Below are 16,655 nucleotides of genomic sequence, written 5' to 3'. Positions count from 1 at the left end.
GGGTGAATGGATAAAACTGTAGTGATGCAGTGGAATGTGTTTAATAAATAACACATTCCATTGCACCACTACAGTTTTGAATAATAACTTACAATGATACAGACAATTTTATATGCCTAAGTGGCAGGAGCTCCAGTTGCCAACAAAAAAAAAGCCATGGATGATCCGAAGGGACAATGCAAAGAGGCAAAACCCTGCACAGTTCCTAATGATAGACACACAAGGAACAACAAAAAGTGACAAACAAATGGTTAGAGCTGCAAAGATGAGCGTGGAAAGAAACAAGCAAAAGATATCAAAATTACATTTTTTTTTAACAATTAGCAAAAGAGGGTAATCAGAATTACAGGCCCCTTTAAAAACTCACAAGGACAGGCTGTAGATATTACTGACATGACCAATATTTATTGCCAATCTCTAATGACCCCTTGAACTGTGGCATTCTTGGGCTCTACAGACTAGGTTGATGGATCTGAAGTCATGCACAGACCAAACCAGGTAAAAACAGTGACTTTGGTGAACCAGATGGAATTTTATAACAAACTGGTAGTTTCATGCACACCCTTGTTAATCCTAGCTTTTTAATTCCAGTTTTATTTAATTAACTGAATTTAATTCAAAGCCACCACACTCCCACTTCCAGATCAACCATCCTGGTCACAAGTCCAGTGATATGACTTGTATCCAGCTGTAGAATGTGGAGAAAAACTACTTCCATTGGCTGACTGTCAAGGATGAGGGGGATTATAAATGTTAGCCAGGTCTTTCAGGAATGGTCAGGAGAGTCTTCTGTGGAGGAAATTTGCTACACCTCCATAAACAGCAATTGGTGCTGGGTTAATATTTGATAAACATAGATATCAGGTGATACAAGGAAAACCTGGGTGCAAACAGAACAGAGATCTTCAATGAATGTGGGAACAGGCTTCAAAAGGTAGATGGACAATTTCATGAGAAACAAAAGGGAGTAAGCCAATGCAGAAAAATTCACCAGGTGAATGTCAAGGAGTCATTTAGGGAGCATCAAGTACTCATGCACACATTATAGAATTAGGGAGCCAGACTTTGCCAAACACACAGAGATAAGTATCGACTATGGATTGGTTTCCTGATACTGTACCTGTTGTGCTGTGTCTCTGGCATACTCCATGGCTGGCACTGTGCCCATGTAGAATTTGACCTCTTCATCAACATCCTCCAGCTCTTTCTTGACCTTCACTTTGGAAGGTTCAGTTGTGTTAATGATGTCCACCTCTTCGTCACTCTCAGATTCGGTTTTGAGAATATCCTCCACTTCCATAAGCCTTTGGCAGAGCTCACTGGCCCCAGTATATGTGGAAGGACATTCTGAAACACAAAGGCAAATTTCTAAATAATTCCAAGAGTTTGCAAATAATGACATCTGTAAATAAAATCACAAATTTCTCAGTAGCCAAGAGGTACCCCACTTAGCACTATCCTACAGTGCACTGATTCATTGTCATGCTCTTGATCCTGGAGTCCAAACATGCATGCGACACAGTACTTTAAAAAAGACATCTGTTCAGACTTCGCTTCTCTGCCGGGAACCTGATGTAACTCTGTCTTTTGCAGGTGCTCCAGCAGGAATTAAACAGTGATCTCATTGTCTCATGGCATGGTGTACCATTAAGGCAAAGTGAAGAGGCTGATGCTGGAAGTGCAGGGTGAGTGATGTGGTCACTCAGCACTGAGGCACAGTGCTCAGTGGTGTGGTGGAGCTCATGACCAGTGACCACCACTGAGCCTGTTACCAGAGAGAAATCTCAGGCTGGGGAGAGCTTGCAGTCACACAAAGAGAGAAGGACACAACGGCATCCAGCACGTTAATCTGGTAGTGATAAGAGAGACACAGGATCTGGGTCTATCAATATAGAGAGCAGTTGCTGCCAGTCTCTAGTAATGACCCGCACTCACCTGCTGGTCTGGGTGCAGCCCTGAGCCCCAAGTACTGAATGGCTGCACCAGTGGGGAGGACAGGATTTGGTGCCAGAGCAGTGCTGTCACTAAAGCATTTCTCTGTATGTAATGCTGTAATGACCCCCTTTGGTGCTGCTTCCTGAGTACAGTGAGATACTAGTACAAAAAAGGACCTCGTAAATGACCAAACTATAAGTACAGGAAAAACGTTATCAGCAGCATTCTCTCCAGAGAAGAAACTTTCACATCAATGCCAAACTGTTTCATTGTTAGTGCAGGGTACATAATCCAAATGCCCCAACTATCTGTAAATATTGTCAAATTAGTATGTAAATGCACAGTTTAAACTTAAACGTCATGAAGTTATATATTCCAGATTACTTTTAAATATTGATCTAATGTTATCCTAGCGATTTAACCCTGCAATAAAACCACTAAATAGGGCAAGGATACCAACCTGAACTGTGTGAAAGTATATAACTTGACAGAGTGTTAAAACAGGCTGCAGAATACCTGCTGGGACATTAATGTCAGTTGTAATATTTACAAACACTTGCTAACAAAATGACACTAATTAAAACACAGCCCAACATGCTGAAGAAACTCCATTCTATTCAACTGAACAGGAAGCTGGAAGAGCATCAGATATTGGTTGAATCTGAGATTAAAATCAATTCAGACAGAGGGCCTGAGGCTATCTTTTGGATAACTTGTTGATAAGAAACACTTTGCAAATATGGGATACAGGGAAAAGAGAAGCCTTACTGTAAGGTACAGGAGGAGGAGCTTACACGAATCAAAAGAAGTCCCCATTGTACAGGGCACAGGAGGTGACTCCACTGTTCAGAGCAAAGGTGAAAAAAATCTCCATTACATGGCAAATGGGAAGAGTAGTCTCCACTGCACAGGGCACCGGAGAAGGAATCCGCACTGCACAGAAGAAAAACTTGTCTTGCATACCGATTGTACAGGTCAATTCATTACACAGTGCAGTTACACTGGGTTAGTACAGAGTGCATTGATGTAGTACAGGTAAAAACAGTAACAGTACAGAGTAAAGTGTCACAGCTACAGAGAAAGTGCAATGCAATAAGGTGCAAGGTCACAACAAGGTAGATCGTGAGGTCATAGTCCATCTCATCATATAAAGGAACCGTTCAATATCTTATCACAGTAGGGTAGAAGCTGTCCTTAAGTCTGGTGGTACGTATCTGTATCTTCTACGTGATGGAAGAGGAGAGAAGAGAGGATGACCCGGGTGGGTGGGGTCTTTGATTATGTTGGCTGCTTTACCAAGACAGTGAGAGGTAAAGACAGAGTCCAAGGAGGGGAGGCTGGTGTCCGTGATGCGCTGGGCTGTATCCACAACTCTCTGCAGTTTCTTGCGGTCCTGGGCAGAGCAGTTGCCGTACCAAGCCGTGATGCATCCAGATAGGATGCTTTCTATGGTGCATCGATAACAGTTGGTGAGAGTCAAAGGGGATAAACCAAATTTCTTTAGGCTCTCCATCTCTACAATACAAGGTATGAGAGAAGCCTCCATTGCAGACATGAAAGGAAGCTCCATTGTTCAGATACCTGTGCTGAAATTTCCACTGTATAGGTGTACAAGGTACCCCCTGTGCACAGAATATGTAGGCCTAGAAATTCTTTCACACAACTATGAAAGTATTGTGCTCCTTAGTGGAAAACTGGCCTAACCTGGGGAAGAGCAACTTTGCACTTATCTCTGGGCCTCAGAATAAATTCATTCCTTGATACTCTACACAGTTTTGTTCAGCACTAGATTTTTTTTCTAGTTTATAACTTGCACAAATGATGCCAACAACAGTGCAAAATTCACCTGCACTGTGATTTTCAGCTTGTACTTGGTAAAGAGAGATGCAAGGTAAGGAACCTTTTTAGCACCAAGCACAGGGCCAGGAGCCTCTTTTCTATGAAATAGGATATGTTTACACCCTATCCTGCAACAAAACAAATTCACTCTTCACTATGTATAGATCAAGTGAATTTCATTGAAGTAGGTACTAGAAAAAGCTGCTGCTACCATTTTGCAGCTCAGATACCTTTTGACAAAAAATTGCCGAGTGTCCAACTTAGCCCTCTCTTCATTTTTAATTTGTTGGGGATTTCAGCCTTTCACCACAGTGAAGAATTTGACAGATCAATTTAGTTGCTTCATCTTCCTAACCCTGAACAAGTTATTGCTTGGTCATATGGCTGGCTTACCTGGCTCATTATCTATCTGCGTCAATATATCTTCCATTGAATCCTCTTCGGTAGCAGAGCTCTCTGGATCAGGGGGTGTGTACCCACGCTGGCGGCACCAGTGCACAATCTGTTTGGTCTTCATGGCTTCCATGTTGCTAAACCGCGGGCATTTCTCCAACACCTCCTGCAGGATCTTTCTCACAGCTACTGCACGCTGCCACTGGAACAGAAAAGGGGATAGAGAAATGCGAGGTTCCATTCTTTACAAAACAGCCCTTACAGAATTTTAAAAAGTGCGAAAAATAACAAAGCAGTAAAATTATCCTCAGAATGAGGCAATCAAAAAGGCTAACTGAACTCCTGGTCTTCATCTGAAGAGGGCTGTTATGTAAAGTGAGGCTTCAGTTGGACAAAGCCTTGGTCAGACTATATCTGGAACTCTGCCTTTCTTTTAGTGCACTGCACAAGAATTGGAACAAGGAAGAGACCTCAAGTCTGCTTCACCATTCAAAAAAACTCTGTACTATCTGTGATTCAAGTCCACTTTGCTGCCCAATCCCCATATATTCCCAGGTGCTTGATACACAAAAATCACCCAGTCTCAGGCTCAGTGACAGCAGAATCCAAAGCCTTCTGAGGTTTCAATTTCAAGAATTTCAACCCTCTGTTTAAATACATTTCCCATGAGTCAACTTCAGTGACACTTTCTGCTGAGACTACACCCCTAGCTTCAGATCTTCCAGCCAGAGGAAGCGGCCCTTCAGCATCCAACCTGGCAACACACAGCCAAGATTGTTGTGAACCTCAGTGAAACTGCCTCTCATTCTTCCAAGTAAAGGTCAGTCTTACTCACCCTATTCTCATAGGAAATCCATCTCCTCCCAGGAATCAATCTACATTGGACTGACTCCAAGGCAAGTATATCTTTGGGTACTGAGAACAAAACTGCAATCATTGCTTCAAATGAAGCTTTACCAAACCCCTAAACAATCTCACCACCACTTTCCTTTTGCATTCCAAATTCTTGCAATAAGCGCCAATATATCCATTGTCTTTCCCACTGCTTTTTATATCTGCATGCTTACTTTACAAACTTCACAAACAAGGACATCCAGATTACTTCCAGTAATCAATACAGAGAGAAAAAAAAAATGACATCTCACGCTTTTCTTTACACCCCATTATAATCTCTCCTGTCATTGTCTTTATAAGGCCCACCCTTATTTTTGCCTGGGATTTTTAAAAACAAATATAAGGTCATCAAACTGAAATGTTAACTCTGTTTCTATGCCCACAGATGCTGCATGACCTCCTGAGTATTTCCAGCAGTTTCTATTTTTACTCAAAAAATAATAGGACAGTGCAAGATGGGATACCACATCATGCAGCATTTGGACAAGGGATTCTGTGTCAGTGTACTGGGACACACCCTGCAACACAAACTGACACATGGCCCTTGTATCACCTTGTATAACTCCTTTTTAACCGAATCCACTAGTCCCTACATACAACAGCCTCATCTACAATAGGGCCAATTGCTTTGTTCAAGTGCACTGGCACAGGGCACAAGGCAAATCAACTCTCTGCCCCTTACCTTATTTTTAAATATTTTTAATCTTGGTCATGCTGGCAAAAGTCTTGGATCAATGAATAGTAGTCAGGAGGGAGAATCCTGCTGATTTACTTCCCCTCAAGGCAAAAAACATTGAACTGACAATTAATCTGGGCTCAGAAACACGACAAGCTGAACCTTACCTCTGCAGCTCTCCTCTTTCCAATATTCCAGCTGTAATACTGTTCCAGAGAGATGGCACAGAAGGGATGAGAATCCTCAGCTATTGGAGAAAATTCACTGATCAGTACCTGTACGTGTTGTACAATGGCTACAGGCTGTCATTCATATACCACGGATGTTGGAGAAATAATAAAGAGAAGTGAGCTGATGAGACAGCAGATAGCACTTAACACATCAAACCAATCAGAAAGCTATAAACAAAGGCAAGAAATAAACAAAATGAACAGAGTACTAAAATGATAGGTGGGTCAGCTAACCACATCGTATGCCCAAAACTTTAAATTGGACAGACTGCACTGAGTACTGCATTCAGTTTTGATCATCTTTAAGTAACAGAGGGAATGTAAAATGAAAGCACAATGGTGGTGTCCCACATGGCATCCAAGGGACCATACACCCTGGAACTGTAGCAACCAACTGATTCCTCAGATAGCCAGTAGATAAATGACTACTTCATTCATTGCTGGTTGGGAAGCAAATATTGACCAGATCACCAGGAGATCTCTATGATTAACCTTTAATTAATTTTTGGGTGAATGCACTCAGTCTTTTTCCCAGGGTTACGGAATCAACAACTAGAGGGAATAGGTTTAAGGTGAGGGGGGAGGAAAGATTTAATAGGGACTTGAGGGGCAACTTTTTTTTTACACAAAAGGTGGGATCTATGTGGAACGAGCTGCTAGAGAAAGTGGTTGAGGCAGGTACAATAACAACTTTTAAAAGACAATTGGGCAGGTACATGGATTGGAACGGTTTGGAAGGTTATGGGCCAAATGGGACTAGTTTGGATGGGGCATCTTGGTCAGCATGGACCGGTTGGGCCGAAGGGCCTGTTTCCATGCTGTATAACTCTATACTCTATTTATTAATAATTCCCAATTGCCTTGAGAAGGCACTGGCAGGTCTTCTCAAACTGCCGTAAGTCCACACTTGATACACAGAGTAACTTATTAGGAGACTTCAGGAAGCAGATGGTCAGCCATGTTAGTCCAGGATTAGAGACTGGGGATAATGGCAGTTGTCAATCTTAAACCAGTTGGTTCTTTTTCTAAATCACAATTTGGCAGCTTCAGGATAACTTTTACTTCTTAATTCAAATTTTCAAACTGCCAGGATGATATTTCAACTGGTATTTCTTAGATTACTACCAACCCCATTGTACCACTGCTTTCCTTTATGCCATCTGAACCACACATGTGAACACAAGTTGAGTGCATAATCTACGTCAATACAGGAACATAGTACTACAGGAGTCTTCTGGATAAAATATTAAACCAAGAAATAATAAAACTAATCAGAGTCATAAGGACAGAAACAGGCCTTTCGGCCCTCCATGACAACCACTGCACCTATCTATACTAATTCCATTTACTAGCATTAGATCTTTAGCCCTCAACTGCTTGGTTCAATGTCACCTTCTAATTAGCACAATTAGGTGACATTGAACCAAGCAGTTTCCAAGACACGAGTGCAAAAGATCCTGTGATGCCATTCAAAGAGGGAGGTCTTTTCCTGAATACCTGGCCAAAATTTCTCTCAACACATTTAGTACATAAATTGTCTGATGTAAATAGTTTTGTACAACACAAAACCCATTGAATATTCAAAACAAAACTGCAGATGCTGGAAATCTGAAATATAAATAGGAATTGCTGACAATACTTAACGGGTCAGGCTGGGTCTTGAATCTGTTTCTCTTCCTACAGATGCTGCCCACATTCAGGATATGCTTCCAATCCAGCGTTTGTGAAATGGTAACGCTGAATCCAGTTAGCAAAATGTTTGAAATGAAAATCAAAGAGCTTTACTCACTTTTCTTGGGCATGATCAGGGGTAACTTCTTCAGGATGGCAGAGAGTAGCTGCTGCATATTCTCAATGTATTCAAGGCTAAAGGCGGTAAGGAACGAAATCCTGATTATGTTCTGAATCTCTAAAAAAAAGCTAATCCCAATACCCAGCTAAGACCCATCTTTACTTTCGGGCAACATGAGACATGCGTCTGAACTGATGGTATATAAAGGAGGATGCTGTGTCAACTAACAGCTCCCAGGTGAAGCTTTAATACAGCAAACTTTAATACTGAAACACAAATTAATTAGCAGGATCTTTTTATCTCCTTCCTTTGTTCCACTTCTGTTCTGCTGTTCCAGGAGACTGCCTGCACTAGAACATGTGACCTATCTCACCCACTTTCTGTGAAGCTAAACAATGGTTTCTGGAAAGCCATTTGACTGTGGTGGACTTTGTGTGTACCTTCCCAACATTCAAAGAAACGCACCTTCTTTGGGTGACCAAAGAACAAATGACCAGGACTCCAATACTCCAGACAAAAATGTCAAATATATCTCAGTTCACTCAGTACAGGTCAGACCATGCCTCACCTGGGAGTGGCTGATAGGACAGTGGATGGAGCTTCACCCTGAATCTAACAAGGGAATGTTTGATGGGCAACATAGAGGAACCTTACTCGATGCCTAACATACAGTACTTGCTTTTTAAATTTAAGGCAACTAGGAGACATCCATAGAAAAAATATATCAGAATTAAATCCTGGTCTTACTCAATCATTTCAGATGCCCCATGCAATCCTGCTCGTTCCACTTTCACGGTGCCAGCTGTGCAAAGTGTGGGGCTGAAGCAAGTTCCTGAAGACCCAGGTTCTGTCTTCACTGTGCAAAAATGGAAGAATGACAATCAGACATTATACTGGTTGGCTATCAGTAAGCAAACAGGCCCAAGGCAGATAAGTTATCCTATTTTTGTTGCTTTTTTTTTTGCATTTATGGGATATACCCCAGGTTACTGAGGGAGGCGAGAGGAAATTGCTGGGGCCTTGACCAGTATCTTTGTGTCCTCTTTGACCATGGGTGAGGTCCCGGAGAACTGGCGAGTGGCTAATGTTGTTCCTCTATTTAAGAATGGAACAAGGGAAAATCTGGTGAGTCTCACGTCAGTTGTAGGGAAATTGCTGGAGAAAATTCTTAGAGATAGGATATATGAGCATCTGGAATCCAATGGCTTGATTAGGGAAAGCCAGCATGGCTTTGTGTGGGGCAAGTAGTGTCATACTAACCTGGTTGAGTTTTTTGACAAGGTGACGACAGAGATTGATGAAGGTATCTATATGGACTTCAGTAAGGCATTTGACAAGGTCCCACATAATAGGTTAATCACGAAAGTTCGGATGTATGGGGTCAGTGGAGAATTGGCTGTGTGGATCCAGAACTGGGTTGCCCATAAAAGACAGAAGGTGGTGGTTGAAGGGACTTATTCGGGCTGAAGGCCTGTGAGTAGTGGTGTTCCGCAGGGATCTATACTGGGACCTCTGCTGTTTCTGATGTACATAAATGACCTGGATGAGTATGTTGGTGGGTGGGTTAGTAAGTTTACAGACGATACCAAGATTGGTGGAGTTGTAAATAGTGTAGAAGACTGGTGATGGATACAGCATGATATGGATCAGTTGCAGATGTGGGCAGAGAAATGGCAGACGGAGTTTAACCTGGATAAATGTGAGGTGTTGCACCTCAGTAGGACTAATGTCAAGAGGCAGTACACTGTTAAGGGCAAGACCCTTAATAGTGTTGAAGAGCAGAGAGACCTTGGGGTGCAAGTCCATGGCTCATTGAAAGTGGCTACACAGGTAGGGTGGTTAAGAAGGCTTATGGAATGCTTGCTTTCATTAATCGAGGTACTGAGTATAGGAGTCAAGAAGTTATGATGAATCTCTATAGAACTCTGGTTAGGCCACATTTAGAGTACTGCGTGCAATTCTGGTCACCTCACTATAGGAAGGATGGCGAGGCTTTAGAGACAGTGCAGAGGAGGTTTACTAGGATGCTGTGTGGATTTAGAGGGCATGTGCTATCAGAAGAGGCTGGACAAACTTGGGGTCTTTTTTCTGGAGCGGCGGAGGCTGAGGGGTGATCTGTTGGAAGTGTATAAAATAATGAAGGACATAGACAGGGTGGGCAAGCAATATCTTTTCCCCATTACTGAGCGATCCAATACAAGAGGGCATGCATTTAAGGTGAGAGGGGGTAGGTTCAGAAGAGATACGAGGGATAAGTTTTTTTACTCAGAGAGTGGTGGATGCCTGGAATGCATTGCCCGATAGGGTGGTGGAGGCAAATTCTTTGGAGGCTTTTAAGAGGGGCTTGGATGGGCACATGAATGAGAGGAAAATGGAGGGACATGGGCATTCTGTAGGTAGGAGGGATTAGCTATGTTGGTACAACATTGTGGTCTGAAGTTCTATTCCAATCAAAACAACTTAATGCAGGGCCCTGAGCAATTCTACTTGTGAGAGGATACCAAACAATGGTGTTTAACTTCCAAGAGGAAAACACAGTGACAGCACTGAACCCCAATCAGAGGGAAGCACTAACTGATGGCATTTACTCCCAGTTGAAGCAAACATTTGAGTGATGGCACTGACTCACCTTTAGGTGGCATTCATTGAGTGGTGGCATGTGTGGAAAAAGCATTAGGTGATGCACTGACTGCTGGGATTGCTGCAAGTGATTGCTGGGACTCTAATAGGGATCTAGACAGAAGACTGGAAGATGGCTAATGTTGTTCCCTTATTGATAAAGGGGCAATAGGGATAAGCCAGGAAACTGCAGGTTGGTGACCCTCACATCAATAGGATGGAAATTATTGGGGGAAAAAAATTAAGGGACAGGATTAAAATTAGCTTGGAAAGGCAGGGTCTGATTAGGAGGATCAGCATGGTTTATGCAAGGAAAAATCCTGTCTTACAAATCTGAATGAGTTTTTAAGAGGAGGCAACTAAGAAAATTGATGAAAGCAGAGCAGGAGGTATGATTTACATGAACTTTGGCAAGGCTTTTGATGAAGTCCCATATGGTAGGCTGGTCCAAAAGGTTGGGGCACATGGGATCCAAGGTGTGTTGACAAACTGAATCCAAACTTGGCTTGGTGATAGGAGGCAGAGGGTAGTGGTCATGGGGTGTTCTTCTGTCTGGAAGTCTGTAACCAGTGGTGTATCACAGGAATCAGTGTGGGGACCATTGTCGTTTGTGATATAAATGTCTTGGATGAGAATGTAGGTGGACTGATTAGTAAGTTTGCTGACAACACAAAAATTGCTGGAGTTGTAGATAGTGACAAAGGTTGTGAAAGGATACAGAAATAGATCAGCTGGAAAGTTGGGCAGTGAGGTGACAGATGGAATTTAATCCAGCTAAGTGTGATGTAATGCATTTTGGGACATCAAATCCGGACAGGACACATACAGGAAATAGCAGGCAACTCAGAAGTATTGATGTACAGAGGGACCTTGGGGTGCAAGTTCATAACTCCTTGAAAATGGCAACACAATTCGATAGGTAGTGAAGAAGGCATTTAGCATGCTTGCCTTCATAGGCCAAGGCATTGGGTAGAAGAGTTGGGACATCATATTGAAACTGTACAAAACATTAGTCAGACTGCACTTGGAATATTGTGTATAGTTCTGGTCACCACACTACAGGAAAGATGTGGTAGCATTAGAAAAGATTCACCACGATGTTGCCTGCTTTACTTATAAGGAGAGATTGGATAGGTTTTGTTTATTCTCACTGGAATGCAGGAAGCTGAGGGGTGACCTTAATAGAGGTTTATAAATTATGAGGGGCATAGACAAGGCAGGCAGTCAAAGTTTTTCTAGGGCAGAGGAATCTAAAACCAGAGGACATAGGTTTAACATAAGAAATATAAAGGAGATCTGAGGGGCAAGATTTTCCATACAGAGGGTGATGGTTATAGGGAACGAGCTGACAGAGGAAGTGATAAAGGCAGTTACAGTTACAATGTTTAAAAGACATATGGACAAGTACTTAGATAGGAAAGGAGTACAGGGATATGGGTCTAGTGTGGGAAAATGGGATCAGCATAGATAGACTAAAGGGCCCATTTCTGTGCTGTACAATTTGTGATCCACCAGAGGGAAGGAAACATCAAGTGATTGCACTGATTCATGTGTGGAAACATTGGTTGGGGGCTGGGTAAGGGGACATGGAAATACTGAATGAAAGAATCAACTCCAGTAGGAGGAAAACACTGAGTGAAGGCACTAATTTTCTGTGGGGTGGGGAACACTTCAGTATTTTTCCCACCATGGGACTGAGAGAAGGAACCGACTCCCATGCTGGTAAAAATATTGAATGACTGCATTAACTTTTTGTCCTATGGCAACAACAAAAAAATTTATTTCTCTTACCAAACCACCAACTCTTCAACTGGATTGAAGTCAGGAGGTGAGGATCATACCCAGTCTACCTACAAAGCCCTGAAACTGGCTCCATAATTACATTCTAATTCATGGCATGTGGTCATCCTGGAAAGGCCAGCATTTATTACCCACCCTCATCTTCTCTAGTTGTCTCTAAAATCGTTGAATTCCTTGTGAACTTACAACCATAGTACCGTTAGGTTGAGAGCTTTAGGATTTTGATGAAGTAACAATGAAGGAATGGTGGTATATTTCTACACTGAATAATATAGAACTTGGAAACAAATTGCAGGAGTTTGTTTTGGAGTTCCCGCATACATCTGGCCTTTTCCTGTTAAACGGAAGAGGTTGCAGCTTTGTTAGGTGCTATTGAAGAAGCCTTGACGGATTGCTGTACAGTGCTCGGCAGATGGTACAACGCGGAGGGAGGTGCTGGATGGGATGGTGATCACGTGGGCAGTTTTGCCTTGAAAGATGCTGACTTTCTTGAGAACTTTCAAGCTGCTCTCAAATCACTAAGATTATTCCTGCCTTATAGCTGGTTGGAACACTTGGGACATCGAGATGCAAGTTAGTCAATGTAGAATACCTAACCTCTGCCCTACTCTTTTAGTCACAGAAATTACACGGCTGATCCAGTTAAGTTTCTAGTTAATGTTGACCCGAGGACTTCGATGGTGTGGGATTGTGCATTGGTAATACTGGTGAACATCAAGGGCAGATTGTTAGACTCTCTCTTGTTGGGAATTGGTATTGCCTTATACTTGGTACAAATGTTACTTGCCAACTAGGAGCCCGTGTCTGAATGTTGGCCAGGTCTTGCTTTAACCAGAACTAGACTTGTTTACAGTATGAGGAATTATGAATGGAACTGAACGTTATGGAAATCAGATATGATTAAATCACCATCTTTCTGATACAGGGAAGGTGATGAAGTAACTGAGGATACTGTAGTTGGGCATGGTGAAGGGGTGGTGGGGCAGCAGTTGAGATGAGGAATGAAATATAATTTTTTTAAAAAATATACAGAAAAGTAAATGTTATCACCTATGCAGTTCACAAAACTTGCTTCAGACAGAAAGCTTCCAGGGTAGAAGCAATATCAACAGCAATCACCAACTGCTGACCAGAGTTCTTATTACACACTAACAATATTCTGTTCTCTGTTCATTTCAGTCTGATCTCAGAGGAACAGCTGAGCAAAATACACCAATCACTTATTCATTTTCTAAGTGCTCAAGAATGACTTACAATATTCTTTTGCTGCTTTTAACTCTGAGTGGCAGGATTTATATCAAGTGGGCCCAAGGGTTTCAAACTACAGTGTTCAAATAGAAATACAATAATATAATCCTTCAAAAGATGTAATTTAGAAAGGAAAGTGACAACTTATTTTTCTTTTCTCCTCTGCTAGAAGTGCTGATCCTCACGACTTCTGAGTCATGATCAAAAGGCATGGAAAGAGGCCCTTCAGCCCACTATGTCTGTGCTGAATATTACTTATCTATGCTAATCCCATTTTCCAGCACTTGGCTTGTAGCCTTCTATGGTATGGCGTTTCAAGTGCTTATCTAAATACCCCTTAAATGTTGTGACTGGCTGCACCACCCCTCAGGCAATACCTTCTGGATGTTAACCATCCACCAGTGAATAACCTCTTCCTCAAACCTCCCACCCTTTAGCTTAAACCTTTGCTGTCCGGTTGTGGACATCTCTGCTATGGGGAAAAAGTTGCTCACTATTTACCCTATCTATGCCTCTCATAATTTTGTAGATTATGTCACAGGTCCACCCTCAGTCTTCTCTGCTCCAAGGAAAACAATTCCAGTCTCTCAGTTTCTTCCCACGTGAAGCCCCTTTGATCATCTGCAACTTCAAGAAAATAATCCGATCTAGTAGCGCTGCGCAGCAACTTGTAGAATAATATGTAGTTCCTAAAATTTGCCATCCATGGAGGCAATGCATCACTCGCTTCCAGATTTTTCAGAACCGAGTTCCTTCAGTCAACAAGGATGTCCCTGGAGGTGTGCCAATCAGAGGTGGCATAGCAAATATCACAGCAATAGTGCCAATCAGAGAGAGACAGTGGCAGTATATGCAAAGTGCCAACCAGAAAGTGGGTTGTGCAATCCAAAGTTAAACATTCACAGCATGTTGGGAATGGCATTTGGATGCTCTACAGTGACACTTATAGGGCCATTGCCAGAGGATATCGCTGCTTAGAAAACAAAAGAGGTAGACCTTTCAGTAATATCCTTCTGCAAATGTTGCAGAGGGAGACATGGTGAATGGGATGTTTTACTAGAATGGAGAAAGTGGAAAGAAGGTTTAACTCATTTATAAATGTTATAAGCTGCTACCTTACCTGATGGTGCCTCACTGGCTTTTCCACTTGCAGTGTTCATCCCAGAGGAACTGCACTCAAAGGAAGCCCCACTGGCTGCTCCTGAATTGCTGACCTTACTGGATCCTTCACCACCGTGCTGAGAAGGCACCGTGGGTGCTACCTGGGAGCCAGCGGAGATGATGCGGGCTGACTGGCTGGTGGCAAGCTGAACCGGAGATACGAGGAGGGATGGTTGCTGACCTGAGACCTTGACGACGGGCACTGCGGAGAGTGCAGGGGTGCCAGAGCCTGTCAATTCCGACTGTTAAAGGAACAAAGAATAGGTAGTGTCATATTGCTTTTGGATTAATTGTTCAGATTCAAGACCAGAGGAGTCCTGCAATAGACATTCTCTTTTCAAATCTGATCACATCATTCTTAAAAGAGATACGTTTCCGAGCTCCAAATGTACAATTATTGTGCTGTCATTTTTACCTTCCTTGCTCAGCCCTCACCCCTCTAATTACCTGCAGAGCCACAGTTCCTGTGGTGGCTGTTGCTGTTCCCGAGGCCGATGCTGCTAGGCTGGCCGTCGTGATGACTCCTCCAGTGACCCGCAAGGTGGTGGTGCCAGGCTGCGAGAGGGAGGAAGTTGCAGAGAGTGGCCTTGTGGCTCCATCAGGCAAGGGAGAATGAACGAGTGAGGAAACAGCAGCTGAGTGCAGAGGGGATGCCTGGGCACTTGGTACGACCTGCATGCAAAAGAAGGACATTTATTGTTGACTTAGTGGCAGATGATATTTAATAGACAGTGGCAGATGCTTACTGCCATTTTGTTCCTCCAATATATCCCTTTCCTAAGTTGCATGGAGCATTGTGACTTGGGCCATTCATCACTGCACAACTGCTCTATATCATCAGCAATGAGCCTCCTTGACACTGCCTTGGAAGCAACAGAATTGTTGATCTCACCCTGTGGGTGATCCATGATCCCTGCAAATAGAAACTGCAACTACATCAGTTTATATACCATGGCAAGGATTTTTACAAAGAGGAGCAGAAGAAGAGAAATTCGAAAGAATCTGACTGGAAAGAATTCAACAGACTAAAAGGAAACAGCATCATAAAATAATAGGTTACAAACATGAGCCAAGGGAATTGAACCTGTTCCCAGTGAAGGAACATTGGAGTTGTCATGCATCATTATGGAGAATTTTTTTGTAGGCATGAGGCCAGCTGTCGTGAAATAAGATACATAAAACAATAGCAGACCTAACTTCTTGAACCAAATAAACATATCATCACCCTTTTTTTAAAAGCACATGAATTAGGAGGATGCGTCAGTTACTTGGCCCCTCAAGCCTGCTCTGCCATTCAATAAGATCAAGACTAATCTAATTGCAACCTCAACCCTGCATTCCTACCCAGCCCTGGTAACCGTTCACCCTTTACTTATCAAGAATTTACCTTCTTCTGCCTTAAGATACTTAAGGACTTTGCTTCCACTGCCCTTTAAGGAAGAGAGTTCCAGAGACACACAACCCTCCAAGAGAAAAAAATTGCTTCATCTCTATCTTAAATTGGCATCCCCTTACCTTTAAACAGTGACCCCTAGTTCTAAATTCTCCCAGATGAGGAAACAACTTCTCTATCCATTCTGTCAAGACCCCACAAGACCTGACGTTAAAACCAAGTCACTCTCACTGTCTAAACTTCAATAGATACAAGGCTTATCCATTCTCAGGAAGCAGATGTCACTGGTGTTTACTGTGCCAGTTGCTCGACAAAGGGTTGTAGTGTCTCATCTTTGGCTTGATACAAGTGAGTGGCTAATTAGGTAGCTTCTGGAGGGGGGTTCGGTATCATATGGTGTAGTACATGGTAAGGTCCTTCTCCAAAAGAATTTTAGGGAACCAGTTATAAAAACAGAAAATACTAGAAGCACTCTGCAGATCAGGTAGCAACTGTGGAATGTGAAAAAGAGTTAATGTTTTAAGTCCAAATCCCTTTGTCAGAACTGAGAATGAGAGAAAACAAGATAGCTTTAAATTGAAAGATGGTGAGGGAAAGATGGACGGGACTGAGGGAATAACTCTAACTGGGTGAGAGCAAGGTTGTTGTGGAGATAAGTCTTAGAGGTCATCTAGT

At 42.6% G+C, this 16,655-nt stretch overlaps 1 protein-coding gene across 6 annotated transcripts in view; it reads right to left on the bottom strand.

Moving 5' to 3' along the window:
• The window catches only part of yeats2 (YEATS domain containing 2), a 119,467-nt gene that overhangs the window by 7,216 nt on the left and 95,596 nt on the right, over window positions 1–16,655 (bottom strand). For all 6 annotated transcript variants that reach the window (XM_052018827.1, XM_052018826.1, XM_052018822.1 and 3 more), the window contains 7 exons: window positions 15,035–15,259; window positions 14,547–14,829; window positions 8,507–8,615; window positions 7,757–7,833; window positions 5,905–5,984; window positions 4,168–4,369; window positions 1,121–1,347 (listed from right to left, as the gene is read on the bottom strand). In XM_052018827.1, coding sequence (XP_051874787.1) covers window positions 1,121–1,347; window positions 4,168–4,369; window positions 5,905–5,984; window positions 7,757–7,833; window positions 8,507–8,615; window positions 14,547–14,829; window positions 15,035–15,259 — 1,203 coding nt within the window. The remainder of the gene's footprint in view (window positions 1–1,120; window positions 1,348–4,167; window positions 4,370–5,904; window positions 5,985–7,756; window positions 7,834–8,506; window positions 8,616–14,546; window positions 14,830–15,034; window positions 15,260–16,655) is intronic.

This window comes from Pristis pectinata, chromosome 6, assembly GCF_009764475.1.
Source record: "Pristis pectinata isolate sPriPec2 chromosome 6, sPriPec2.1.pri, whole genome shotgun sequence".
NCBI classification, from domain to species: Eukaryota; Metazoa; Chordata; class Chondrichthyes; order Rhinopristiformes; family Pristidae; genus Pristis; species Pristis pectinata.
Note: the sequence above shows the minus strand (reverse complement) of the source record. Positions and strands in the feature narration are given on the sequence as shown.